Consider the following 27,381-nt stretch of genomic DNA (forward strand, 5'->3'; position numbering starts at 1 on the left):
AATCAGACTCAGTCCGTTAGCCTTGGCAGCACGTTCCTTTATGCATTGAGCCATCTTGCATTCTTTTGTGTGGTGGGTTTTATGTTGTTTGTGGCAGCGGTTGGTTGTGTTGTTGTGTTTTTTGTTTGTTTGTTTTTTGGTTTTTCGAGACAGGGTTTCTCTTTGTAGTCCTGACTGTCCTGGAACTCACTCTGTAGACCAGGCTGGCCTCGAACTCAGAAATCCGTCTGCCTCTGCCTCCCAAGTGCTGGGATTAAAGGCGTGCGCCGCCACTGCCCGGCCGTGTTGTTATTTTTTGTGATTGGATCTAGCTGTATAGCTCTGGCTGACCTGAGACTTACTCTGCAACCCAGGTTGGCCTTGAACTCCTGGCAGTCCTTCTGCCTTAGGTTCCTGTTTGAGGAAATTTTCCGTGTGCACTATTACAACCCCATTTTTTGGTCATGAAATTATGTTCTTTACTGGTATAGCATCATTGTTGAACCAGAGAAGCACAATAGTAGTTGCATGTATGTTGTGTGTGTGTGTGTGTGTGTGTGTGTGTACTCTTACAGGAAATTGGCTTACACAAATACAGGAACAGGTCAGATAGTCTTGTGCTCATGTCATGCTGGATTTTGACATTGACAAGACAGAAAGGAAGACAGGAATAAAGTGGAGGAAAGCAGTCAGGCAAGGAGTCACAAGTGTAAGTTGAACCACACAATCCTGGAATGAAACCTCCGGTTGACAGTATTATTATTGGGTTTATTTATTTATTTATTTATTTAGAGACAGGGTCTCTATTATTATGTAGCTCTGGCTTTTCTGGAACACATTATGTAGACCAGGCTGGCCTGGAATTTATAGAGATCCACCTGCCCCTGCCTCCTAAATTCTGAGATTAAAGGTATGTGCCTTACTAACATTAGAAAAAAAATTTTAAGACTCTGTAAATTTATTCATTCAACAAGTATCTCTAGACACTGTGCCACAACATGCATACAGCGTTTAGAATGGCCTTCAAAAACCTGAACCTGGGCCCTTTCAGCTTGGAGATTCATGGGGAAGTAAGGAGATGCACACAGAATCAAGTGTCATGACTGTTAGTATTCTGTCTAAATTCCACCTCCCCAGTTACCTGGCAACAGCCAGGTATGCTCCTCCCCACAGTTACCTGGCAACCGCCAGGTAGGCTGATCCACTATAAAAGGGGCTGCTTTCCCCCTCCTCTCTCTCTTATTCTCTCACTCTCTTACTCTCTCTCTACCCTCTTGCCTCTCTGTCTCCTCCCCTACTTTCTTCTCTCTCCACGTGGTCATGGCCGGCCTTTACTCCTCTTTTCTCTTATCTCTTCCATCTTCCTCTCCCCACCTTTGCCCTTTCCCCTGAATAAACCTCCACTCCCTTGGAACCGCGTGGTCCGGAGTGGTCTATTCTGAACTGCGGTCGGATTTCTTACAATGACTACAAAATTATACAGTGTTCAACAGTGAAGAACAGAATTATGGCCAGAGAAAAAAGCAAGAACATTTATTCTTTTTGTTGTTGTTTGTAGTCATGTTTTTTAAAATTAAGCAATGCATTAAAATGACCAGATTTGCCTGTATTTACTTCACAATCTGAATTCTTGAAAGAACATGGGTGTTGGTTTTTGAAGGGCATTTCAGAACCATTTTAATTTAGTTATGTATTATATCAGGCTCAACATCAGTATTTTGGTTTAATCCTTTTCTGACACTCAGGAAAACTCTGTCTCTCAAAACAATGATCTTCATAAAGTTGAGAATCGTCACAATATCATCCTTCCTTTACAGCCAGATCAATTTGAGGGACAAGTACACATGTATTTTAAGTCATTAGAACACACCTTGAAAACCTAATCGTCCCTTTCACGCACTGACTTGATTCAACTCTCAAGAGCTGATTCATTATAATCTTTGATTGCAATTTTATCATGTATTCAGTCATTGAGACACCCTCAAAAGGGCACATGCAGCCATAGATAAGTGGCCTTCCGGTTTCCTAGAGCGGCAAGCTCCTGCCTACTTCCGGCTCGAGAGCACGGTGGCTTTCCGGCTTCCCAGGGTTGTGCGGGTTACCTGCGGACCGAGGTGAGTGTGAGGGTGCAGCCGTTGGGCTTCGATGCCTTCCAGGCCCCTCTGGTGGGACGCAATCCTCCCATAACCCTCCCCTCTACTCTTCCCTCGGAGTCCGCAGGAGTAAGAGTCTGGAGCTGTGCCTAGGCCACTTCGCAGGTTCGCGGGTCGCTTATCCCTCTCCGGGTGCCTCGGCTTGCCGCGCGTCCTTCTGAGGTTCTTTTGCACTTACCGGATCACTCTATAATTTCCCGGCGCCTCTTGTGTTGGTGCTGGCGGGCTCCTTGCTGTGGACAAAGCTCGTTCCAGGGCCAGGTCTCACTACGGTCTTGGCTTTTCCTTTACTAGATACTTTCAAAGCACCGAGTTCTCTGTAGGTTTTAAAGTTTATTACTGTTTTAAAATCTGAGACACGATATCACTAATTACCCAGAGCTCACTCTAGCCCAGGCTGACCTTGAATTTGGAGAACTTATGCCTCAGCCTCCCAAGTAGCTAGATTCAGTCAGTCCTGTGCCAAGAGGCTTTTGGTAATTTGTATTCACAATTAGATATGAATGTTTACCACATACCTCTCCCTGTTGTTAAGCTCTATAATGGCAGGGGCAATGTCTTGTTAACTGCCCAGCCCTTCCTTAATGCCTGTACACAGTAAATATCAATTTTGTAAAAACTGAGGTCCTCTTCTAATGAGCACTTTGACTTTGTGAGTAAAGCAGATATGAGCCAGCATTCCAGCAGTGGAGTCATCTGAGATTGTGGACCCTGGAGTCAGACCTATAACCCCAGCACTCAGGTGGTGGAAGCAGGAGGATGAAATCGTTAAAGGCCAGCTCAAATATGAGCCCCTGGCTCAAAAAAAAAAAAAAAACCAAAAAAAAAAAAAAAAAAAAAAAAAAAAACCAAAACAAAAAAAAAAAACCCCAAAACAAACCAACAACAAAAAAAAACAGTCCAGATTACCCCACAAGCCACATAAGATGGGACAATGTGCATATACTGAACAGTGGAATTCACCCTATAGCATGCTGTGTAGGCCGGGTGACAGTGCTGGGATCTACTATAAAGGCGCAGTGTATTGTTACTTATTAAATGATCAAGCAGTAACATTCTGACACATTACATTTCAGTGCAGATACATTAATAATAACAGCCTGCCCCAGCCAGTAGAGGATTGGTTACCCAGAAGTGCCCTGGAGGTTTCCTCATGGTTAGGCGGGTGGCTAGTTAGGGGCCAGGGATTCACCTTCCAGAAGTGGGGGCCCGGCCTACTCCCAGGCTCAATGCCTCCCACCTCTATTCCCTTTTACCATTTGCTAGATAACACCTAAATCCAGCTTTTCTGATCAGAATCAATTACTTTATACCCTTGCAGACAAGTTTGCTTCCTCAGACTTGTATCCTAAGTGTGAGTGCTGCCCTGAAACATTGGTATGCCTATCTCTACAGTCTTCTGTGAGAGGATGGGAGCCAGGGCCCTGGGCTTGCTTTTAGTGCCTCTTCTTTTGGTAAATTTTTCACAGTGACATCTATTCTGTAACCCATTCTTTGTAAAGTGGAATTTGCTTCTTACCTTGCATATCTTACTGGGACGGTTTTGACATGTGGTTTTTAAAAGGATGCTTTGGGTTGAAAAGGTAGTTTGTTCCTACAGTTCTCAAGAGATGTGCCATGCCTTGATAGAAAAGTCAGAGGGCAGAAAGCACAAGGGGAAATGGCAAGAATCTTGGCTGTGGTTGCTGTAAGAAGGATCAGGTGAAGCAGGAGTGCACTCTGGGAGATGGGGATTTCCTTGCTTGTTTGGTGCTGACCTTGAAGAGATTAGTCTTCAAGTCTTCAAATGGTCTTGAGGGTGAGAACCTCACCAAGAAGTTGGGAGGAGGGGATTCTGGGTCTGTTGGTTTCCAGGGAAAGGAATTGTCCACACTGAATTGCTTATTGCTGAGGGAAATGGCTAGCCCTCAGGACTGTTTGTGTGAAAGCATCAAAATAAAAAGGTGTGCTTAACATACTGTGCAGCCCTAGCTACTGTAGTTACAGTATTAGCTCTTTCTAGGAGAGGGAATGGAATCCCAGAATCTCACCATGATTACCTGACTGACTGATTAGGATTGTCTGACTTCAACGCTAGTGCTTTTTGTGAGCTACGTCACTACTTGAAACCTGCTAACTGCTGTGGGAATGTTTCTCAGTTTGTATTAGGTACCTGACAGTGTTGACCAGTGCGTCTTTGAAATTATTTATGACAGAGACATATATTATATATATTATATATGTGTATATATATATATATGTATTATATGCATACATGCGTATGTACACACGTGCATATATACGTTGTTTTATAATCCTGTATATAATATACAATGCCATGTAATTCATTGGGTTGAATGATAGAAATACAGTAGTGAGACAAAACAATGTGGTTTGTGTAGTCATGGACAAGACCAGAAATACCATTAAGGTATATGAATTTATGTATTTTATTTATGTGTATGAGCCAGTGAAAGTTTATATGGACCATGTGCATGGAATCCTTGGAACTAGAGTAATAGACGGTTGTGAGCCAGTATGTGGGTGCTAGGAACTGAGCAGTAAGTGTGCTTAACCACCAAACCATCTCCAGTTCACCTTCCCCATACCAGTAAAGTGTAGTTCTTGACAAAAAGTCAAGTGTTTTGAGAGAAATGCAGTTCCCTTTACCCTTGTCTTTTACAGTTTCTTGACTAAGTCAGGGTTCTCAGCATTGACATCTCAGGATCATTTGTGGATTGTGCTACAGATGTAGTTACTGGGATCTGATTTAGGAGCATCTGACTAAGCTAGAACACAGCCCTAGTGAATGAGATAAGTACATTAAAGAGTGCTTCATCCTAAAAGATTTGTTTTTGGGTTTTTTTTTTTTTTTTTTTTTTTTTTTTTTTTTTTTTTTTTTAACCAGAGCCACATGAAGGGCACATATACAGCATTCTTACTAATAATATACCCACCTGACAGCCAGAATCAATTACTAGCTAGTGAGCGCTAGTGAGCGCTACACTGTGGAAACCTAGTCTGGCCCACAATTTACATCTCTCTATATGCCTATGTATACATATGTGTGTATATACACACACACACACACACAATTTTTAAGATTCATTTATGTACATGGTCTTTGTGCCAAATGTTTGCAGTGCCCTTGGAAGCTAGAAGGGGGCATTGAACCCTCTGGAACTCAAGTTACAGACAGCTGTCAGCTGCCATGTATGTGCTGGACTCTATCCCAGATTCTCTGGAAGAGGAGCCAGTGCTCTTAAGCCCTGAGCCAACCCTCCAGTCTCCCAATAACAGTCTTTTTTTTTTTTTTTTTTTTTTAAAGGTCTATTTATTTATTATATGTAAGCACACTGTTCCTGTCTTCAGAGACCCCAAAAGAGGGCATCAGATCTCATTACAGATGGTTGTGAGCCACCATGTGGTTGCTGGGATTTGAACTCTGGACCTTCGGAAGAGCAGTCAGTGCTCTTAACCGCTGAGCCATCTCACCAGCCCTCCCAATAACAGTCTTGATAGCACATTACAGTTACATTAGGTATCGAAAGTCAAAACCAACAGCTGACCTTGATCAGTAAACACCACTGTGAGCAAAAGTTGATCAGAGGAAAGCCAAGTGGTAAGCTTCGTGGTTTGACGCATGGAATACTTTTAAGTAATGGCTGGAAGAGGAAGTGTAGACTCTAGAGAGAAGAAATAAAACCTGTAGGGCTTAGTTTTCATAGAAGGAAGGGGTTAGAGAGGACTGGTAGATGTCTCGGTTACTGGCTACACAGCCAGATGGCTATTCTGTTGAACACCTGTTCAAGCTGGCAAAGATCATGAGGTGCTTTCCCTGTGCTGCATTTGAAGTTCTTTTGAGACATTCAAGAAAATTCATGATGAGGTTGGACAACTGTGGGTAAATAGGTGCGTCTGGAGATTAGGTGGGGGTTCTAGACTAGGTGATGGGTATTAGCTGAAAGTGAAGGAGACATGGAGAGGGACAGTAAGGGGAAATGCTTAGGACCAATTTTATGGGGGCACTGGGAAGGAACTAGAGTAGCAGAAACAAAAACTTGTTATAAACTTCTCTCAGTCACACGTGCCTGAAAAACATGTTATTGAAGCATAGTATTTAGACAGTCATGCCTGAAAAACATGGTATTGAGGCATAGTATTTATAATAAAAATTGAGTAAGGGCTGGTGAGGCAGCACAGGGGTTATACTGACTGCTCTTGGCAGAGGACCTCAGGTCAGTTTCTAGCATCCATGTTGGCTGGCTCACAACTACCTGTAACTCTAACTCTAGGGAATCCAATGTCCTTTTCTAGCCTCAGTAGGCACTGCATGTATGAGCACAAGCCATACATTGACACACACACCTACATATAATTAAAAATAAATCTTTTTAAAAAAATTTTAAAAAATGAGTAATATCACAAATACTGTGATTGAAAGGCTAGAGATGTAACAGAGTGCTGATCACAAAGCTTCCAGTCACTAGAGTTGCCCAGAAACCCCAATTAATTTTTCTCTCATTCTTTAGAGATAGGTAAGAAGTCACTACACACATCAATGTGCAACCCTGGCAAAAGCTGTGATACACCATAAACGTCTGACAGCATGGCACACATCATTTCTTTGTTTCCCTTTTTGTTTATATTTTAATTTATTTGATGTGTGTGCACTCACGTGTGTGTGTTGTGCGCACCCCCCTGCACAGATCAGAGGAACACATTCAGGGATTCTCCTTTTACCCTTTGTGTTCCAGGTATCATTCTCAGGTCAGAAGGTTTGGTGGCAAATGTCCCATTCTGTCCTTCCACCCCCACAACCCCCAGACAAGGTATCACTATGTAGCTCTGAACTTTCTTAAATACTGACTTATTTAGTAAGAAAAAAAGGTAATTATTATTTTTTTATACTAAAATCTAACAGGGTTTGGGAGGTGCCTAGGAGGAAGTGGTAAGGAAGATTGTGAGTTTGGGGACCAGTCCTAGCTGCAGAGTAAGATCCTGTCTCAAAACATACACTATATAGTGTTCATGTTGTTTATCCATGGATTTATGTTTGGCTATTTATGAAATAACTTAATATCTGTCAAAGCACAGAGGAAATGTTACTTTGTAGGGATCCCAGACCTAACTTTGTTACTGAATAGTTCAGATGTGGCACAATCAGCTTCCAGTCACTAGAGTTTCCCAGAAACCTGAATTAATCTTTCTCTCATTCTTTAGAGATAGGTTAAGAACTCACTACATAGCCTGAGCTACCTGGAATTGACAGTTTTTCTCCTGCCTAGTAAATGTTGGAGTACAGGCTTGAAACACTATTCCTAGCCTTGACTCCTCTATCTACCAAAACCCTTATCAAGTAGGACTCTAAGACCTCTTTAGTTTCTGTATCTTTGTCTTCTTTCCTTCAAGCCATTATGGGCTCATACCTGAATGGTTGTAGCCCATCTCTTCTGCACACTACTCTGCATGGGAGTCAGACTTTCCAGCCATGCTTGTGGCCTTGGGGTTCTACCACTCACACCATGGATGGCTCGGCTGTTCTACTCTAGGTGTATTTTTTCTTACTGTCCATTAGTGTTCCAGAGTCTGGCATAGACTTTTAAACCTGGGTACATAGACTTATCTGGGGCATTTACTAAAGCCATATTCCTGCGGATTCTGACTGAATCTATCTTAGGGCCCATCTTCTGTGGCTGATAATTGAGCTGTAACTGGAGGTGACAGCCATTGGTCTGCTATTTCTAAACTCTCACCAGTTTCTTCAGTGGGCCATGTTCTCTCACACCCATTTGTGTCACTCAGATCAGACTCCTATTTTTTTAATCTTGCAGGCAGCTCGCTCTGGCTCTCTGGCTCCCTCTCTGCTCTTAGTCATTGGTCTTTTTCTCGTGTTTACCTTCCTTTGATTGTCCTGTGATTCCTTTGATCAATCATACTGTTTGCCTGTTGTTTTCCCAAACTGAACTCAGAGTCCCTTGGAAGAACTTAATACGGGACTTGTGTTTAGCAGTCTGTATAGTACATAGTAAATTTTAAAGTATTTGTGAAATATTGAAGGAAATTCATATCTCTTGTGAATAACAAAGGGATTCCATGGCTCTTGTGCTCTGGCTTTTGTTCTTTATACACTTGTGGACATTTCCCATGACCCTCACTTTTACATTCTTGTACATTCTTGCCATCATTCCTAATTTGCAAGAAAAACCAAGATTGGTCTGGGTAATCCATTCTGGAATAAAAACAGCTAGTGATCGAGAGTCAGGCAATCCTGGGTTAATATCCTTACCAATTTGGTGACTTGGGAAAATTCAAGATGCTTCTTCATCTGTAAAACATGGGGGGATATTTACTGCACAGTGGTATTGTTGAGACCCAATAAAGTAGCTCTTGTAAACTGCTCATAGCAAGTGTTAGATTTTGAGCTCTGTCTTTTGGGATACTCTGTGGCATAATAGTGCTAAATACCTTGCTTGCAGAGTTCAGCTCTGTTGTTTACTAGCTGTGTACCTTTGGTCAGCTTATGATCCTCAGAAGCCTCATTTGGAGAATGGATAAAAACATGATGGTTCTTATAGAGCACCATTTTAGTATCCTTAATGCTATCTAATGTTATTACTAAAGGTCACAAGATTTGGGCCATATTAAAAATTTCTGTCTCACATCCTGAAAACAATCTTGAGTAATCTTTAGGTCATCATTTGTATGGAAGTGCCCTTTTAGTCAGTTTTCTACACAGGCACTGTGATCACTGAGCTGCACTCCGTAGCTCTGCAGGTGTTTTGTTTTTTAAACAGTGGTATATATACCCAAGTGGCTGTCCTTTATATACATGTATATACATTGTGGGTACATGCTTTCCCTGTGTAACAGGAACACTGTCTACCTCAGGGGTTCTTTGGATCCACCTCCTCTCTGCCTCAGCTAGGTAACCTTTCTGATTATTCTGTCTAGGATGTTCAGAGAAACAACAACCCTGGCCTGTCATGTACCAAAAGGACAAAATAGGCTCAGCTTTGTGAAAGCTGAAGAAGAAAATGGTGTTTGGAAGCAGGACTTCAGTCTTCGGGGAAGCTTCCAGAGCCAGGAGGTTTTCCGTCAGCAGTTCAGACAGTTTGGCTACTGTGACTTCACTGGGCCCCGGGAGGCTCTGAACCAACTGCAGAAGCTCTGCCAGCAGTGGCTGAGGCCAAAGGAGCACTCCAAGGAGCAGATTCTAGAGCTGCTGGTGTTGGAGCAGTTCATGACCATCTTGCCTATGGACCTGAAGGCCTGGCTGCAAGAACACGGGCCCAGAAATGGAGAGGAGGCTGTGACTCTGCTGGAGGAGCTGGAGAGAGAATTTGATGAACACAAGAAACAGGTAAGATGTAGATGTAACTTCTGTTTTGCTGGTTTTGGTCTTTTTTGTTCAATAGAGAAGCCAGGATAAGTAGTACTGGCTCAGCTCTCAAGGAACTTAATCAGTTTTTGTCTCTTGGTAAATTAGTTATTCATTTACCCATTAATTCAAATCATGGGGGTTTGTAGTACTGTTTTTTGTTTTGTTGTTGTTGGGGTTTTTTTTCTAGTCATCTGACAGTTTTCTGCTTCTTCTGTCTTGCCCTGTTGCTATAGGGTTTTTCTCTTATCTGCCCTCAGTCAGTTCTGCTACTTGTTACTCTAGGACACAGCTCATGGTCAAGAAATGATCTACAGAGAAACACTCATGGAAACATCGCAGTCTCTAAGTAGTCCACTGCAGTCCTTGGAGAACCATTGCAAGAGTGAACCCCAGGAGCCCCAGATTTTCCATGAGAGAGATGAGGCAACCCTACCATTTAGGGTTGAGGATGAAGGTAAGGATTCTCAATTGTGCCGAGGCTTCCTTTCTTAACGACTGTCACTAAGTATTGTTGGAAAGTCCTGCTGGCCTTGAAACAGTCATCAGTTGGCTCAGCCTAGAATCTGAAATTTTAATATAATTTTAACTTGGATTAAAAGTAAGTCTTTAATAAGATTTCCTAATATCATATTCAAGACTAATATTGTTTTAAAAATATTTTTGTCACACTAACAAGGCAATTTCTAAGAGGGACAAGAATATTGTCAGAAGCTAAAGCCTCATAATAACTTGGAAAAGGAAAAACTTAATATTAAAAATCATCAGCTGCAAGCCAGATATGGTGGCAACACCTGTATTACCAGTACTGACTTGAAAGGCTGAGAGGTAGGAGGGTTGCATGTTACAGGCTAGATTGACTACATGAGATGGCCTCAAAGAAGAAGAAAAGTAGTAAGGCATTGACCACTATGTAGTATAACTAAAGGTCAGACTCTAGAATGTACAAGACTAAGGTAGAAAGTCCTCAGAAGAACACATATGCAAGAGGGTGCCATGTTTCATTTGCTCCTGCTAGGCCTGAGGTCTGATCTTGTTAGAGGGCACAGTCACAGAGAGAGGTAGAGATGCTCAGCAGGCTAGATTCAGTAGAAGCCACCTTGAGGGCTCCAAAAGCCTGCCAGGAAATGTGACTTAACATTTGCTGGGAAGCTGCCCAAGAGGACAGTTTCTCTGAGATTTATTGGGGTGTATGTTGTTGGGTATCCTACATGCTGTAAGAAATGAACAGACGTCTCCTCCACTGTCTTTCCAACTCTCTCAATTGATAAAATGCACATAGATGCCATTATTATAGACTGGACAATGATAAATTTGAAACGAGGCAATAAATTGAAAATATTACAGGTGCCAAGTATTAGAGTCAAAAGGACTTTAAGCTATTGGCAACATTGATATGGACAGTTAGCTACATCATGTGTATTAACCTGCATATTTAACTGCTTCTGATTTATTTTTCACCAAGCAATCTTGTTACCTTCCCATGAAGTTTAACTATATTAAAAGAACTACTCAGTTCATTCAAATCTATATAATTTACATTACTCATTACAGTTATACTGCAGTTACAAGTGCTTGGTTAGTATGAATCTACCCTAAGATGTAAATCTGTTCACTGTATGTTGATAAAATTAGGAATAAGAGGACAGAAGCCTGACCTTAGACCTTGGCAGTTCACCAAAGGAATCAGATCAGGTATCTACTGAGGTCTCTTTAGAAACACCCTCTGAACTTTTCCTCTACTCTGATACTGCCCTCCTAAATATCCTGTGTATTAAGCTGTAGGCACATTAAAATGAATTTTGAAAAATGACTTTATCATATCCCCTGCCTTACAGGAAACTATCTACTAACAGAAAATAATATTTAAATGTCTGTATTAGTTTTTAATAAGTATAATGAGATACCTGAAGCAACTAACATTATGAAGAAAAAAGTGGTTTACTAACTCATGCATTTAGAAGTTCAAGGCTAAGTTACCTTCATTGGCTCATTTCTGGTTTGGACTCTTTCTACAACACTATATCATGATGTTGGTTATGAGAGTATAGACAGAAGCAAGTTATCACATAGAAGCAGGATGCAGAGACTGCAACTCTGGGATCAGTTCTTGCAAGAACTGACCAGAATCCTATGAGAAACACCTTAATCCTTTTTGAGGGCATTACAATTGACCTTGGGGTCTCCTAACAGGCATGCCTGCTTAAAGGTTCCATCAATTGACATCATCACACAGGGGCTAAGCTCCCAACAGATAAGCCTTAGAGAATATAATCCAAACCATAACAATCTCTAAATCTTTTAGGGCAGATGTATCTAGTCGCCCTTTCTCTCTCTGGTTTTTGTTCTTTTGTCCTGAACCTGATAGTAAATATATAGACCAGCCATGTTCCTCTGCCTTCTTGAGTGTCTGGGTAAAAAGCTGGGTGCCACCACACCTGGCCCTTACTTGGTTTTATTAAAGTCTTTACAGACTCTGCTCCAATTTCCTTTAGATACTGCATCATAGGTTGAAGCTCTTAGTACCTTAGGGTGTGACTGTACTTTTGGGGCATGAGATTAAATGTGAGGCTACTGTCTCCATTATGTCTGCTGTCTTTTGGGGAACAGGAAAAAAAAATCTGTTTTTCTGATTTATGCATCTAAGGTCAACCTTTCTCTGGTCACATCCTTTCACTTCATGTACTTACTGTATTTTTGTTGTTTTGTTTTTGAGACTATGCAGACCAGACTGGCCAGGAACTCACAGAAATCCACTTGTCTCTGCTTCCTAAGTACTGGGATTAAAGTTGTGCACCACTATGCCTGACAAATGCACATTTTTATGTCTTTATTATATACTAGTGATTTGTTGAGTATTTTATTCTTTTTGTTTATTTGAGATATGGGTTACAACCCTGACTTTTTTGGAACTCTGGATGTAGACAAGGTTGGCCTCACACTCAGAAATCTCCCTGCCTGTCTTTGTCTCCTGAACACTGGGATTTAAGATGTGTGCCACCATCTAGCCGTTTCCCATGACTTTGAAAATAAGCACAACCTTGAGTAACTAATGACATAACTCATGATTTAAATTTCTGAAATCCAAGTACAGTATAAATTTCATTTCAGATTTCATCTTTGTCTTCTCTGGTTTTTTTCATAAGGAGTGATAGGGAAGCCAGCCTGCTCTCAGCTTTGCTAGTCACTGTAATGCTACATTGTTTTCAAGGTGTTGTGAAACTTGAATATCAGAAATACTTATTTTCATGTAAAACTATCCCTCTTCCACAGGTGAACTAAAATGAGTTTTAAATCTTTTTTTTTTTGTTTGTTTGTTTGTTTTTTTTTTGTTTTTGTTTCAGTGCAACTACAGCTTTGCTTCCAAAAAGTCAGGCAGGTAACGTGGGAGAAAGACCTGAAATTTTGAAGTTAGCTGTCAATAATCTTGACTATCAATTAGTAATCCTATAGCTTCCTATAACCTTTGAAAGCTTTAGTGCCCTGGTTTGTAAAATGTATATTTTTAGAGGATTTTTGGTGGAATAAAAACCCTTAAAAGAACTCAATTTATATTAAGTATATCTAGTAGTTCTTGTTTTGAGATACTGGAAAATGTTGAAATAAAAGGACATATAAGATAGCTGGACTGGATTAGGCCCTTAGGCAACTGTTTGCATCCTGTTTTGTTTTTTTGTTTTTTGTGTTTTTTGCCATTTATACTTATGAGATGAATTAGTAATATTCTTACTTGACCTAGAATGAGTAAGGAACCCAGAGTATTTCTTTTTGAATGCCTTTTCTTTCTCTATTTAATTTATATTTGCTTATATTTATATATATATTGCTTATGTTTATATAAAAATATTATATAAAAACTATATTAAAATATAAAATATATAATTATATATGAACACATAAACTTTGTAAGTAAAATTTTTATATAAATATAAAATATATGTACGTATATAAATATATATACTGTTTATATTTGCCCTATTTGGAACCTGTAAGAATTTGCAAATGCCTTTTTGCTTTCTATGTCCTGCATACCTCCTTTTGTCTGATTCTTATCCCACAAACATTTAATAGTATCACGTGCTCTCCTACTTTGCTAGATGTTGGTTGATATATAACTCTTAAGACATTTTATTCCTGGTTATCTTGTATCACCTCTCCTCTCACATTAGGTAATCTAGAATAGTCTCTTTCCATTCTGGTTTATGGCTGGTATGAACTGTTTGTCACCTCTAAGTATTGTTTTCTTATTCATGACTCAACATCTCCAATACTGACTTGCATTCTTTGTCCTTTTTATTCTTTTGAGTGCTTCTATATTAGGATTTTCCCCACCATAACCGTTCCCCAATCCTGAAGCTCATACTCGGGGCCTTGTGTTTGCAAGTACTATGTTATTTGGCTGCATGTCCATCCCTGTTTTGTTTTGTTTAAAAAAAAAAAAAAAAAAAAAAAAAAAAAAGATTGCATGTTTGCCTGTATTACTATACATGCACCACCTGCATACCTGGTCCCACAGAGGCAAGAAAAGGGTGTTGGAGCTCCTGGAACTGAAGTTAGGGATGGTTGTGCGCCACTGTGTGGGTACTGGAAACTGAAGTGGGTCCTCTGCAAGATGAATATGCACTCTTAAATCACTAAGTTACCTCTCCAGAACCAGCACTTAGCTTTTCCTTTGGTTTACTTGTTTCTTCTCTAACATTTTTTTTTTTTTTGACATGAAAAAAAAAAATGACACATCCTATTCACATTTTTAGATAGCAAGATGGTGACTGGGAAAGTATTGACAACAAAGCAAGAAATTATTGAATGTGTTGCATCAGTGGCCATGGCATCTCCAGGAAGACTTCCTAGAGAAACTTCTCCAGTACAGATAGTTGAAGAAAATATGGGATATCGGGACAACAATGAGGAGCAAAGAGGAAGCAATGATACAAGCAACAAAACAAATCAGCTTCCTTCTCAGGAAGGCAGTTTCAGTTTGGCAACCTTTAACACGAAAACTCCTTCAGAACAGAACATCTTTGAGTGTAATGAAGGTGAAGGGATCCTTAGTCAAAATGTACATGGTACTACACAGCCCAGAACTCACACAGGGAAACTGCTCTATGCGTGTGTGGACTGTGGGAAAGCTTTTTGCAAAAGGTCAAAGCTGATTAGACATCAGAGAAGTCATACTGGAGAGAGACCTTATGCATGTAAAGAGTGTGGAAAGGGCTTTGGTTTTAGAGCAGACCTTGTTAGACATCAGAGAATTCACAGTGGTGAAAAACCCTATAAATGTTGTGACTGTGGAAAAGCTTTTGGGAGTAACACAGAGCTTGTTAGGCATAGGAGAATTCATACTGGAGAGAAACCTTATGGTTGTGATGAATGTGGGAGAGCCTTCAGCCAGTGTTGTACTCTCATTCAGCATAAAAAGATTCACAGTGGAGAAAAACCTTATAGGTGCGATGAATGTGGGAAAGCCTTCATCAAGAGCTCTGCCCTTATTCAGCATAAGAAGACTCACAGTGGAGACAAAGGCTATGAATGTACTGAATGTGGTAAGGCTTTTTGGACAATTTATGTTCTTAGGAAACATCAAAGAATCCACACTGGTGAGAAGCCTTATAAATGTAATGAATGTGGAAGATCCTTTAATAGAAGCTCAGCACTCACTGTGCACAAGAGAATTCACTCTGGGGAGAAACCTTATGAATGTAATGAATGTAGGAAAATATTTAGGCATAGGTCAGCCCTTGTGCAGCATCAGAGAACACATACCAAAGTTCAACTCTGAGGGTAAGTGGTTGTACAACTGTAAAATGCAAAGAATTCACTTTGAAGGTGAGACTCCACAGAAGATAGAGAAGTTTCCAGCCCAGTTGTGTTCTGTAAAAAGAAATCCATACAAAATGCTTGCATATTGGAAGAATTTTATCCAGAACTTGTCTACAAAGAATGGTATTTTCTAAGGGAGGAAAAAGACTGACCCATGTCTGGAGGAGGACTCTCACCAATCTCTTCATTCCACTCTCCACTGCAGATACAACTGCCATTGAGCACCTTCATGTAAGTCCATGATTGAGGCACAGATCCTGTAAGATCTCTTTGTAAGATCTGTTTAACCAAAGAGTTTGTGCCTAACAGGAGAGTTACTGAACGCTGAAATGTTGAATTGAGGCTATGAAATGTCATGTCCTGGATCAGTTTAATATCCAAGGAAAGGAAGATCATTCTGCTCCCCCCCTCCCCCCCAGTTGCTTTCAACCCTGAGCTTTCTGTTGCAGTCTGCTTCCTTATTTGCAATCTGCTAGGCTTAGCCATTGGGAGAACAGGCTTGGTCACTGCCCTCTCCAAATTAAGGGCTAATAGAATATGCATATTTATTAGAACAGTTATTACGGTGTGTGGCAATAACTATGCCAGATAAATTCAGGGTTCTGTTGGAAGACATATCAGGGATGTTATCTCATCTATGAGTTAAATATTTCTTGGATGTGATATTGAGACCTAAAATGTAGAAGCAGCAGCTTGGCTAATGGCAGGACAGAGGCAGAGGTCATAGCAATACATGGCATGATGAGGAAAGGATGTGGACACATTCCTGTATCATGACTTCACTCCAGTTCCTTCTGGAGTTGTTTTTGACCCTAGTTCAGAAGCCAGGTTGGTTTCTTTTCCTGTTTGTAATACCCTGAGTTGGATAACGTGAAATGTTTCATATCATAAGTGATCTACATGATCTAGTATTCAGAATTAGCATGATAAAAAAATCAAACTGGTATTTCTAAAGTCATGCATGTATACCAAGGAAACAGCATGCATTGGAAGCTGAAGGACACTGGAGTCTGGAGAGCCTCTCAGCATTAGCTTTGCAGATGATAAGCCACTTGAGGGAAATAGAGTCAATCCTTCAGATTCTACAAAATTCTTCCTTGATTTTAATTTGGCAGGTTTTTTTTTTTTTTTTTGTCCGAGACAGGGTTTCTCTGTGTAGTCCTGGAACTCACTCTGTAGACCAGGCTGGCCTCGAACTCAGAAATCCGCCTGCCTCTGCCTCCCAAGTGCTGGGATTAAAGGCATGCGCCACCATCGCCCGGCCTTAATTTGGCAGTTTTAATTGATCCATAATCACTGAGGGTAATTTCTACCTAGGAGAGTGTACTTTTTTTTTTTTTTTTTTTTTTTTTTTTTGAGAACTTGGTAATAATAGCTATTGTCAGTAGGGGAGGTAACATTGGATATGGTTCTAACTCCCAAAGGTTGTGCAATTATGACCTAAGATCTACCGTAAAGGGATCATTCAAATGGACAGTGAACTGCCTTTTCTTACAGGTGACAAGTGAATGATTCAGTGTTTTAGATATCATTTAATCCATTTTCTAATTGTGTTGATAAAAGTCATCCATAACCCCATTACCCATAGCAAAATTAACTTTTGAAGTACTTCATATAAGAGTTTTTCCCTAATTCTATTATTTTTGGTAAGAATTTTTACTATAATTTTTTTTTTTAACTTTAACATTTATATATTCAATTTGCACTCCCAACTGCTTAACAGTATCAGCATGTAATGGGAATGTATTGCAATAAAACTGAAATTTTAAAGTGTCGCTTTAAATCATTCAGGTAAAGAACAGAAGAAAATGAATGGAGTTAAGCGGAGGGTGGAAAGGGTAGAAAGAGAAGTAGCACACTTAGTTTCTATTTCCTGGGTTAAATAAACAGCATCAGGAAGCTCATACTTTAAGGTTGAATTGTTGGAGGAAGGGGATGAGAACAAGAACTTTTGAAAATCTCAGACATACTAAATTCACCTAGATATCCTCCTTCAATACTAAGAGCTAAGAAAGACCTTTGGACTGACTACTTTAAAAATATGTGCACGTGAATGCAAATGCCTGTAGAAGCCAGAAGAGGACACTGGATTCCCTTGAAGTGGAGTTACAGAGGTAATGTGGGTCCTGGGAATGGAACTCTGATCCTCTGCAAGGATAGTCCTGCTCTTAACACTGAGATGTCTCTCTAGTCCCATGTTTTGAGTAATTTTGAGACAGGGTTTCACATAAAGACTAGGCTGGCCCAAGAGATGTGACTTTCTCCTTGGCAGTTCACAAAAATAGGTTATTAGACCATTGTCAAATGCCTTAAAAGTTCAAATCTCTCAGTTTTGGTTGCAGGCGGTAGAAATGAGGAAAAGGATGAAACTGATTTAAGATCCATGTAAGGCAACTGCTGTTTTATAGACTTTTTAGACAGCCACTGGAGCGAGAGGAAAAAAAGCATGGAGCAGAGAGAGGGCATTAGATAGTTTCTTTCAGAAAAAAAGCTGTTGAAAGACAAAACAACTTTTTCTTTCAGCTGATGTTGGCGTCTGCTCCATTTCATAAAGATTGAAACTTAAGATGATCATCTTCAGCTCTTTAACATGAGAATACAGTCAGGATAACTTGTATATGACTGCCGAATTCATAGAAAAGCACTAGTGATCAAAGCTCTTAATCATTTACAAGACACACGTCTCAGCCATAAATCTTTAAGCATGTAAGTTACTTGCACAAGAGGTTTGAAGGGAATTATTCTAATATTATGAAGCAGGTAAGTGTGCATTGAATTCATCAACAGTGAAAGAGATCAGAGTTCAGTTTGTTAGACTTGAGACAGGGATGTTATAGAAAGCAAGTACTTATTTTTACAACTATTTTGGGCTTTTCTGTTCCCTACCAGCCTCACCCAGGGCTGGGGATCTAGGGATTAAGCCTGGGGCCTTAAGCATAGTAAGTTTATGATTTACAACTGAATTATATTCTGTAGCCCCTTGTTCTATAAGCAGTATTAGATTTTGTAGTAAAACTTGAAATACAAAAAACAAAAAACCCACCACATTACCTGTAACTTTACCACCCAGAACCAGTGTAACATCTTGACATTGTATATTTCTATTATTTTAATGCATGTGTTTTACATGGGATCATATTGTATAGACTTTGTATTTAATATATTATGAATCTTTAACACATTTGAACAGCTTGTAAGACTGGATATTCCTGGTTTAAGTATATTTCTGGGTAGAATTTCAAAGCCAAAGGCAGTGCTTAAGGCTTCTAGTATTGATTGCCAGAGATATGTATTCATATCCATCAGCAAGAGAATTCTAATTTGCTTGAGTCCTTGTTAATTTTATATGAAAAACAAGTATCACTTTCATTCTTACTCCAATATGATTGTAAGTTGTACAGCTGGACATATGGATTGTTGACTAGCACTTCTGGGATCTGTTTAAATGTTAGTGAATCTTTTTCATGGACACTGTTAACATGCTCCCAGAATAGGGTTCTGACCTTGTAGCTTACCAGTCTCCATTTCCTATGTACAAAATAAGATTTGCACTAATGACTAACACATACACAAAGCCCTTGGCAAACACCTGTTACAGTTCCTTTTGATCTATGTAAGAGCTCCAGAATTTTCACTTTTGTAAACATTATCCTATTTAACATCTACATTAAGCATTTGGCTCATTATTTTTATTGGTTAGTACATACTCACCTATAAATATCCAAGACAGTATTACTTTTGTATCCTCATAAAAATTTTTCTGTTTTTACATAGATTTGAGTTTTAGTATGTTATTCCTCCAAACAGCTTTTTATTCCCAATATTTTGAGGTGGGGTCCTAGGTCCTATTATGTAGCGTAAATTGCCAGGAATTTTTGTCTCACTGTCCAGAGTACAGGCATGACGAGGCTTGAGTTGATCAACTTCCCCCTTGCACTATGCACTAGGCTTACGGTACTCTTCCTGAGGGGTTCCTAAGAGGGAAAGTCCTGACTAATAGTAATTACTACTTTTGTTGTCTCTTCTCTAGCATGGTCCTTACATTTCTTTTTTTCCAAGATACTGTTAAATATTGCTAACATAAGACATGTGTGAGGTATCTTGAGAAAAAGCCAAAGACACAGTAACTGACAATTTTTGAGCACCTGAGCACACAGTCACAATAAGATGGAGAAATAAGATGGAGAAATGGTGGAGAAACAGCTTTAGATACAGTTGCCATGGCATCTTCTTCTTCTTTTTTTTTTTTTTTTTTTTTTTTTTTTGGTTTTTCGAGACAGGGCTTTTCTGTGTAGCCCTGGCTGTCCTGGAACTCACTCTGTAGACCAGGCTGGCCTTGAACTCAGAAATCCGCCTGCCTCTGCCTCTGCCTCCCAAGTGCTGGGATTAAAGGCATGTGCCACCACCGCCCTGCCCGCCATGGCATCTTCTAATATATCAACTACAATACTCTAAAGAACTCAAAGAGTCTCTATCTAGGCTGTTCTCTTATATATTCCACTCCTACCATTCTTTCTGTAGAAATTTAAATGTCTCGGGTTGGGCCAGGAAACCACTTATTAGCCTTCTCCACTAGGGCACACTGACCAAGACAAAGCTCTTCATGGTGCTGTGACTAAGGACTTGAGGTTTTTATCTTCATAGGCTCATCTGCAGCCCTTGAGTCTGCCTGCAATCATACTTCTCACAGATGTGATGCGATTCTGAACTCAGTGGGCAATGTTTCATGTTTTGTTCCTGCCATTAAACAAAAAGATCTCTTCCTTTCTTGTTACCTGGCTTTCCTTCCTGGTTAACTCCTCAATCTTCATATCATTTCAGTTTCCTTATCCAAGGACAAGGAAATTATCTTGGACAAGGAAATGGGGAAGGTGCTTAAGAAGCGCTCTTAAAAAAATCATAATAGACCGACCACACTAAGTGTTATTACCTGACTGGTAATAGCTATTAGACTGTAGGAATCATTCCCCCCAACCCCATTATATCCCTAGTCCCTGACACAAAACAAGAATTATAAAATAACATAGTACTGCCCACTTGCCTAGCATGTGAAGCCCTAAGTTCAGTTCCCAGCATGGCAGTGGGGAACAGATGAGACTCTCCACTTGTAGAAATCAACTTTTACTTTTCAAGCTCATTTCATTTGGGGTCTGCCTTCAGATCAACACATCATCAGTGAAACTTTTCCCACTTGTCTTGTTGACTGTTGAGTAAAAGCGTTTGAGTTCCTTAAGCAGTCTCTTAATGCCAACCATCCTGTCTCACAAACCTGCTACACTGACAGTCAGATGGAGTGGCATAATGAAGCCTTTTCCACGACATACTCATAGAAAATAAGGTCTCCAATATTGCATTACTTCTTTTTTTTTTTTTTTTTCCTGAGTATTCCTAATGTTAAGAGCAAAACTCAAAGTAATGGTCTTATATCTTTTTCTGTTAAGTCACAGGAAGTATCAAAGGAAATTTCATTAGCATTAGGGAAGTGCTGCTCAAAGCAAGTTAGATCGACTAAAGACTTAGATCTAAAACTACCTTTATGGAATTGTGCTCCAAAGTCAACCTTTTAACAGATAGAGAAAAATATACCGATGTATTTACGAATCATTGTATTGTTACTTAATAGTGTGGACTCTCTGATGGCGCATCAACACTGACCTGTGCCTAAAAGCCTTCCCACATTCATTACATATGTAAGCTTCATCCCCAGAGTGGATCCTCTGGTGCTGAACAAGGGCTGAGCTCCTTTTGAAGGTTTTGCCACAGTCATTACACTGATAAGGCTCCTCTCCACTGTGGATTCTCTGATGTCTTATGAGGTTTGAATTCAGACTGAAGGCTTTTCCACACTCATTACATTCATAAGGTTTCTCTCCACTGTGTATCCTCTGATGGGTGATCAGCTCTGAGCTCTGCTTGAAAGCTTTTCCACATTCATTACATTCATATGGTCTCTCTCCTGTATGAATCCGCTGATGTCTAATAAGCTTTGAACTCTGGCTAAAGGTTTTCCCACATTCAGTACACCCGTAGGGTTTCTCACCAGTGTGAATTCTTTGATGTATAATTAAGTAAGAACTTTGACTGAATGCTTTTCCACACTCATTACATTTACAAGCTTTCTCACCTGTATGGATTTTCCGATGTCTAGTGAGAGCTGAGCTCTGATTGAAAGCCTTCCCACATTCATTGCATTCATATGCTTTTTCACCACTATGGATTTTCTGATGAATAATAAGATATGACCTCAGACTAAAGGCCTTCCCACACTGATTACATTTATAGGGCTTTTCTCCAGTATGTATTCTCTGATGTTGTGTTAGAGAGAAATGTTGTTTAAAGCTATGCCCACATACATCACATCTGTAAGGTCTATCGTCTGTAGAAACTTTCTGACATGTTACAGAGTTTGTACTTAGAATCAAGCATCTTTGAGATTCGTCATGATGGTCTCTCTTTGCTATGGATTTGTGTGTGAGGATCACTTGGCTAAAACTGCCCCTGTGCAGAGGGGAACTTTGCTGCCATTCTAAATTGCTTTTGTGTTCACTGACACCTCTAAATGAAGGATCCCAAGAGAGTTCTGGTGCTTTTTCTTCTGAAATGTCCTCTGTTGCTGTTGATTCATTATTCTTAGGATCTGAAATGGTAAAGCAAAACAGAATTAGTAAAACCCCAGAATTTACATTTCTTCAGATATTTTGAGAAAGGATTTTACTATGTTCCACAGGTTAATCTGCTACTTCTGGTCTCAAGGGATTCTTCTACCCAGCTTTCCAAGTAGTTGGGATTATAGGTCATCTCCACTATGGCTAGTTTAGTCTCTTTTTCTATAAAAGAAAGATATTAGGGTCTGTTTACAACGATGTCACTGTTCCTGGGATCTTTTCTCTTTCCCAGTGCTCAGGTCTACACCTTCCTTTTTACTATCATCTTTTCTTTCCTTTAAGACTTCAGCTGACCACTATTATTTTCAGTCTCTTTCTAAAGTGACTTTCTGTAATGGTTAGTTTTTCATTATCAACCCGACACAATCTGGGGTCAGCTAGGAAGAATGTCTCAGACTACTTAGATCAGGTTGGCTTGTGTGGATGTCTTGGGGGGGGTGGGAAGTGTCTTGATTATGTTAATTGATGTGAAAAGGCCCATTGTGGACTATATAGTTTTTGGATATGGGTCCTACATTGTATTAATATGGAGGAAGTTAAGTGTAGTAGTAGGCATGCATGTATTCATACTTTCTCTGCTCTTTACTGTGGATGTGACTAGCTGCTTCAAGTTCTCACTGTCTTGGTTGTCCTTTAATGATGAAATATAATTTGGAATTATGAGGTTAAATAAACTGTTTTCCCTCTAAATTGCTTTTGCCATGGATATTTTATCAGAAACCCAAAACAAACTTAACACAATCTCACTTAACAGCTTAAGCTGAAATCACCCCTCCCTCTTTAAAATCCAAGCTCCTTGTTTATGTATCTGTTGAGCAGTCTCACATTCACAGTAAAATTTCTTTAAAGGGTTTGCCTAGAGTTTGCTGCCTGGTTTCTAGTTTGCCTTCTTCTTGAACCCTGCTACTTCTATTGACAGAAGTCTTGTCAAGGTCACCAATATTATAACTGTATATAACTGAATGGGTACTTTTTGGGTCTTAGCTTTTCTATAGCACAGAGACCCACACCTTCCATTGTTCTGTTTTTCTTCTTGAGAAAGGATTTCACTCTAAAGCCCAGACTGGCATCAAAGTTAGGGCAAACCTACAGCCATCCAAAAGTAGAATTAAAAATGTGAGACACTATACATGACTCTCCTCTGGGTTACCCCTCACCCCCCTTAGCTTTTCCTTTTTGATTTTAGAGCTTGTAACTCAAAAACTATGTTCCCTCAGCATCTATTTTGGGTTTTCACATATCCTCATGCTTGAAACTCTACCCTAGATGTCAATTACTACTTACAGTTAATCTCCCGTCTTCTCAGATCTCCAACTCTACTTCAAGCTCTAGACTGTCATATTGGAGTTTTGCTTGTATTTGGACTCAAATGCCCCATATTAAACATCAGAATTACTACTTACAGTTAATCTCCCGTCTTCTCAGATCTCCAACTCTACTTCAAGCTCTAGACTGTCATATTGGAGTTTTGCTTGTATTTGGACTCAAATGCCCCATATTAAACATCAGATTTTTTTTCTTTTCCACAAATAATACCATTATTAATCAAGTTGTTTAAGAATGAAACTTGATCATGTTCAGTTTTTTTTTTTTTTTCTCTTTCATGATGACCACCTAATAGATTTCAGCTTCAGTCTTCTCTATGCCCCAGAGTAACACAGGTTTCCTCATTTACTGTGGCTTCTTGGATTCCAAGTCTCTTAATGAACCTCTAATCTTGTCTTTCTCAAATCATTTCTATACTCTGAAGCTGAGTTCTAAACCACAAATCCAATAATGCCACTTCCTTACCCGTTCCCGTCTACTGCACCATTTACAGGTAGGGTATGAATAGTGTGAAATGAGGTACAACTTGTACTTCATTTCCTCCTTTAGTTTCTCTTTCATTATTCCTTATCAGTTCTCAAGTCAAACTGAAGTACTTAAAATTTCCATAATGGGTTGTATTCTCTCACTTCAATAGCTTTGTACTACCTATTTACCTGGATTTCTCTTGCTCATAATTCAAATTCTAGCTTAGATATTTCTTCCTCCAGGAAATATTCCTTGAGTATTTCTTTAAGTTTTATTCATTTATTTATTTATTTTTAGATTTATTACTTCATGTGTACAGGTGTTTTTCCTGCATGTATGTTATGGAGCGTGTGCATATGTGGTACTGGAGGTGGTCAGAAAATGGTGTTAGATCTGGAGTTACAGACGGTTGCAAGCTGCCATTTGAGAGCTAAGAATTGATATATGCTCTTAACCACTAAGCCAACTTCCAACTCTCCGTGATTCTCACATTGGCTTGCTGTCACTTTACATGCTGCCATGGCACACAAAGACCGCCTTACATTCCTTAATTTACTGCACTAGGATGCATCTGCTTTTCCGTGAACCACTAATGAAGGTCTGAAACTTACTCAAAGATGGAAACACAGTATCAACCACATTATTAGACATTTTTAGCACTCTACAAAGTTATAAGAGGGTTAAGTGAATCAATGGCAGGGAACTCATACAAGGAAGGAGGCCTGCAATTCCTATGAGCTGAATACAACGCTACTCAAGTGAGCACCTCTGGTTTGGATGAATGCAAGTGTTCCCATGCAACAAGTTTATAAATGCAAGTCTGCATCTTCAAAACCAGAGGCCTAAGTTCCATAAATTTGAAAATAAGTTCCTATTCCTACCACTTTTAGAGGAAGGACAAGATTTCCAGGATTTCAGCTGTGTCTTCAAAGGCCGGACTTGGATGCTTGTTGAATCTTGGGATGTTTTGAGATATGTCAAATCTTTCCATGATACTGATGGTCCTTGTAGATTATCTGGGACCTGAAACCAGTACAATATATTAGTAAGAATCTTACATGGTTAATAAGGCCACTGCCACAGATGAAGGATAGGGGAGAAAAAAGGCAGAGGAGGTAAGTACATGCTACTGTGACATCAAGGTCATGGTTCCTCAGACAACATTCTAACCAGGGAAGATACTACAACCAGGGCTGCAATTTCCCCCCCAAAACACATAACATCTCTGTTCCTACCTGCTGCCCTGGATCATCAAACTCTTTCTCCAAATCCTCCAGCAGAGTCACCGCTTCCTCCCCACTTTTTGGACCACGCTGTTGAACCCATATTCTCAGCTCTTCAGGTAGGATGCTCAGGAACTGCTCCAGCACTAGCAGTTCTAGGATCTGCTCCTTTGTGTGCAACTCTGGCATTAGCCACTGATGGCAGAGTTCCTGGAGTCGTCCCAGAGCCTCTCGGGGCCCAGGTGTTTCATGATAGCAAAACTTCCTGAATTGCTGGCGAAATAGTTCTTGGCAAGACTGGGCACTCCCATTCTGTTTACATTTCTGACTCCAAGAAAAGCTACTATCTTCTATTTTCACTAGTATTAACTCTTCTTGATTATCCTGAGGTTTTAAAGTTGAAATTGCTCTGGATTCCACAGCCATTCTGGGCTGAAATAGCTTACAAAAAGCTTAGTACAGTTGGGTTTTGTGCTTGGGGAGGAGTTTCCTAAGTAACCTCTTCTTTCCTATAATACATGAAAGCATTTTAACTTACAGCATAGAAAAAAAAAACTCCAAAAACTTGTAACATTGAAAGTAAACAGGTTCAAGACTAAATATGTTAATGAAGCATTAACAATCATATCTCCTGTGTAGAACTCCTACCATTGACAGAAAAACTTTTAGAAGTGTAAGAATACAATATTAACATGATTACACAGTGACATTTTCTTTTCACTTATCTTTCAGTCCTTATTAAATTCATGACTCTATAAACCAGAAAAGTTCTCAGTGCTGGTAATGAACTCAGGGCCTTAGGAATGGTAGGCAAACACTTTCACTGTGCTAGTAAGCTACATCCTGGCCTCCTCCCCCCCCCCCCCCCCCCCCAGTGAACCCAGGCTCTTCACTATGCTAGACAAACATTCCATCACAGAGCTGCATCCCCAAACACAGAAAATTTCAATAAAATACAGGCTGCAGATTTCCCCCTGTTTGTTTGTTTAAGACAGGGTCTCTATGTAGTCCAGAAACTTGCTATGTAGACGAGGCTGATCTTCAACTCGGCTTTCCTGCCCCTGCAGTTCTTTCATTAAAGGCATGCAGCACCAAGTCCAGCTTTTGGCAGAATTTAGTGCTAGCTTTAATTTTTTTTTTCTGTAGCTACTGCTTATAGCATGTAGTGTTGGCTTGCATTTAAGGTGGTAACATTTTTAAAATCTGCACGGAACATAAATTTGTCTAAAATATTGTGTATTTGCCACTTGATCCCATTCATATACTTAAAATTTCAACAAACATGGAGACCCTTATTTTGTGTGGGCTTTGTTCTGAGCCAGTATTAAGAAAAGGGTTGGTTTATGAATGAATTTAGTGAGGAATTGTGTAACTGTAAAATGCTTAGCTTGGATTTAAAACATGCTCCTATGGACGCAAAAAGTCAACTTAAGCTCTCAAAAGCTTGAGTATTCTAAATTCAAACGAAACATGGTAATAATCATTTACTAGATTTGGAGATGAAGAACAACGTGACCTAATGTACACAGAGACTTGGATGCTCCCTCAATTTATGTTAAAACCAGGCCCTAAGCTCACACGGCTGAGCGGTAGGAGAGCCTAGTCTCCCAGCTTACACACCAAGCCAGCCCCACTCCCTACCAGAGAAGCCTGACCCCTGTCAAGCAGCCTAAAGTCAGTCCGCCTGGCTCGCCCTACAGCCGCCTGGCGCGGGTCTCAGAACTCAGCCTGCATCCTCGCAATGCTCAACTCCTGACCCCGGACTGCCTGGCGCGGCGTTCACACGGCTCTCACCCAAACGCCGACCCGCTCTGCGCTTCTCAGTCGCACAGCCCGCTCCCTCGCTCTACCTCAGTCCGGCGGCGAAGGACCCCAAGCGCCGACCCCGCAGCTACGCGGACCGGCTAACAGGACACCCGCTCCACACCTGTCTTCCTCGGCGCTCGCCGCACGCACCCTATTTTTAGCTTCCGGGTTAAAGCACGGCGTAGGCGCGTGCCCGAGGGGGCACCACGGGGCTGTCGAGCCGAAAGCGGCGGCCGAGGGGTCTCTTCGGGATCTGCCACACGCCCTCCCGCCCCGGCTACGGCGCTGGAGGAGCCGGGGTAGCGGACGTCTGCCACAAAGACCTGAGGCACGTCCCCGCCCCTTCCGCTCGCCTGCATCCGATCTTCCCTCTGTCCCGCCTCTTCCGCTCGCGCACACAAAAGTCTTGCCCCACCCCACCCCGCGGGCTTGCCGCCGGCCGTGCTCCATTGTCACGTCTCTTCCTTTTCACTCACCCAATTTTCCAGTTCCATAATCAGATTTTTCTGTCTTAACAGCTGTTTTTCGTGGGCTCTGATAAGAGTGTGGGCGAATGGACGGAGTAACGGTCCACCGCTGCT

General features: G+C 40.5%; 2 protein-coding genes across 7 annotated transcripts; one reads left to right on the plus strand and one right to left on the minus strand.

Moving 5' to 3' along the window:
• The first annotated feature begins 2,021 nt into the window (after positions 1-2,021).
• On the plus strand, positions 2,022-20,075 carry Zscan30 (zinc finger and SCAN domain containing 30). 2 transcript variants are annotated; one of them, XM_034517869.2, is made up of 4 exons: positions 2,022-2,093; positions 9,066-9,474; positions 9,778-9,949; positions 14,247-20,075. In XM_034517869.2, the coding sequence occupies exons 2-4, from the start codon at positions 9,067-9,069 to the stop codon at positions 15,269-15,271; spliced, it is 1,605 nt and encodes a 534-aa protein (XP_034373760.1). In that variant the 5' UTR covers positions 2,022-2,093; position 9,066; the 3' UTR covers positions 15,272-20,075. The 2 variants fall into 2 exon arrangements, with proteins under 2 accessions (XP_034373760.1, XP_034373761.1); XM_034517870.2 differs by lacking the exon at positions 2,022-2,093 and having other exon boundaries at positions 9,342-9,474; positions 9,729-9,949.
• On the minus strand, positions 13,929-27,381 carry Znf397 (zinc finger protein 397). Of its 5 annotated transcripts, none has more exons than XM_076912905.1 (4): positions 27,277-27,381; positions 25,007-25,503; positions 24,653-24,794; positions 13,929-21,949 (listed from the first exon to the last, which is right to left on the minus strand). In XM_076912905.1, the coding sequence occupies exons 2-4, from the start codon at positions 25,418-25,420 to the stop codon at positions 20,925-20,927; spliced, it is 1,581 nt and encodes a 526-aa protein (XP_076769020.1). In that variant the 5' UTR covers positions 25,421-25,503; positions 27,277-27,381; the 3' UTR covers positions 13,929-20,924. The 5 variants fall into 5 exon arrangements, with proteins under 5 accessions (XP_076769020.1, XP_034373758.1, XP_034373759.2 ...); XM_034517867.2 differs by lacking the exon at positions 27,277-27,381 and adding an exon at positions 26,951-27,173; XM_034517868.2 differs by lacking the exon at positions 27,277-27,381 and adding an exon at positions 26,922-27,159.

Source organism: Arvicanthis niloticus, chromosome 14 (assembly GCF_011762505.2).
Source record: "Arvicanthis niloticus isolate mArvNil1 chromosome 14, mArvNil1.pat.X, whole genome shotgun sequence".
Classification (NCBI taxonomy): Eukaryota; Metazoa; Chordata; class Mammalia; order Rodentia; family Muridae; genus Arvicanthis; species Arvicanthis niloticus.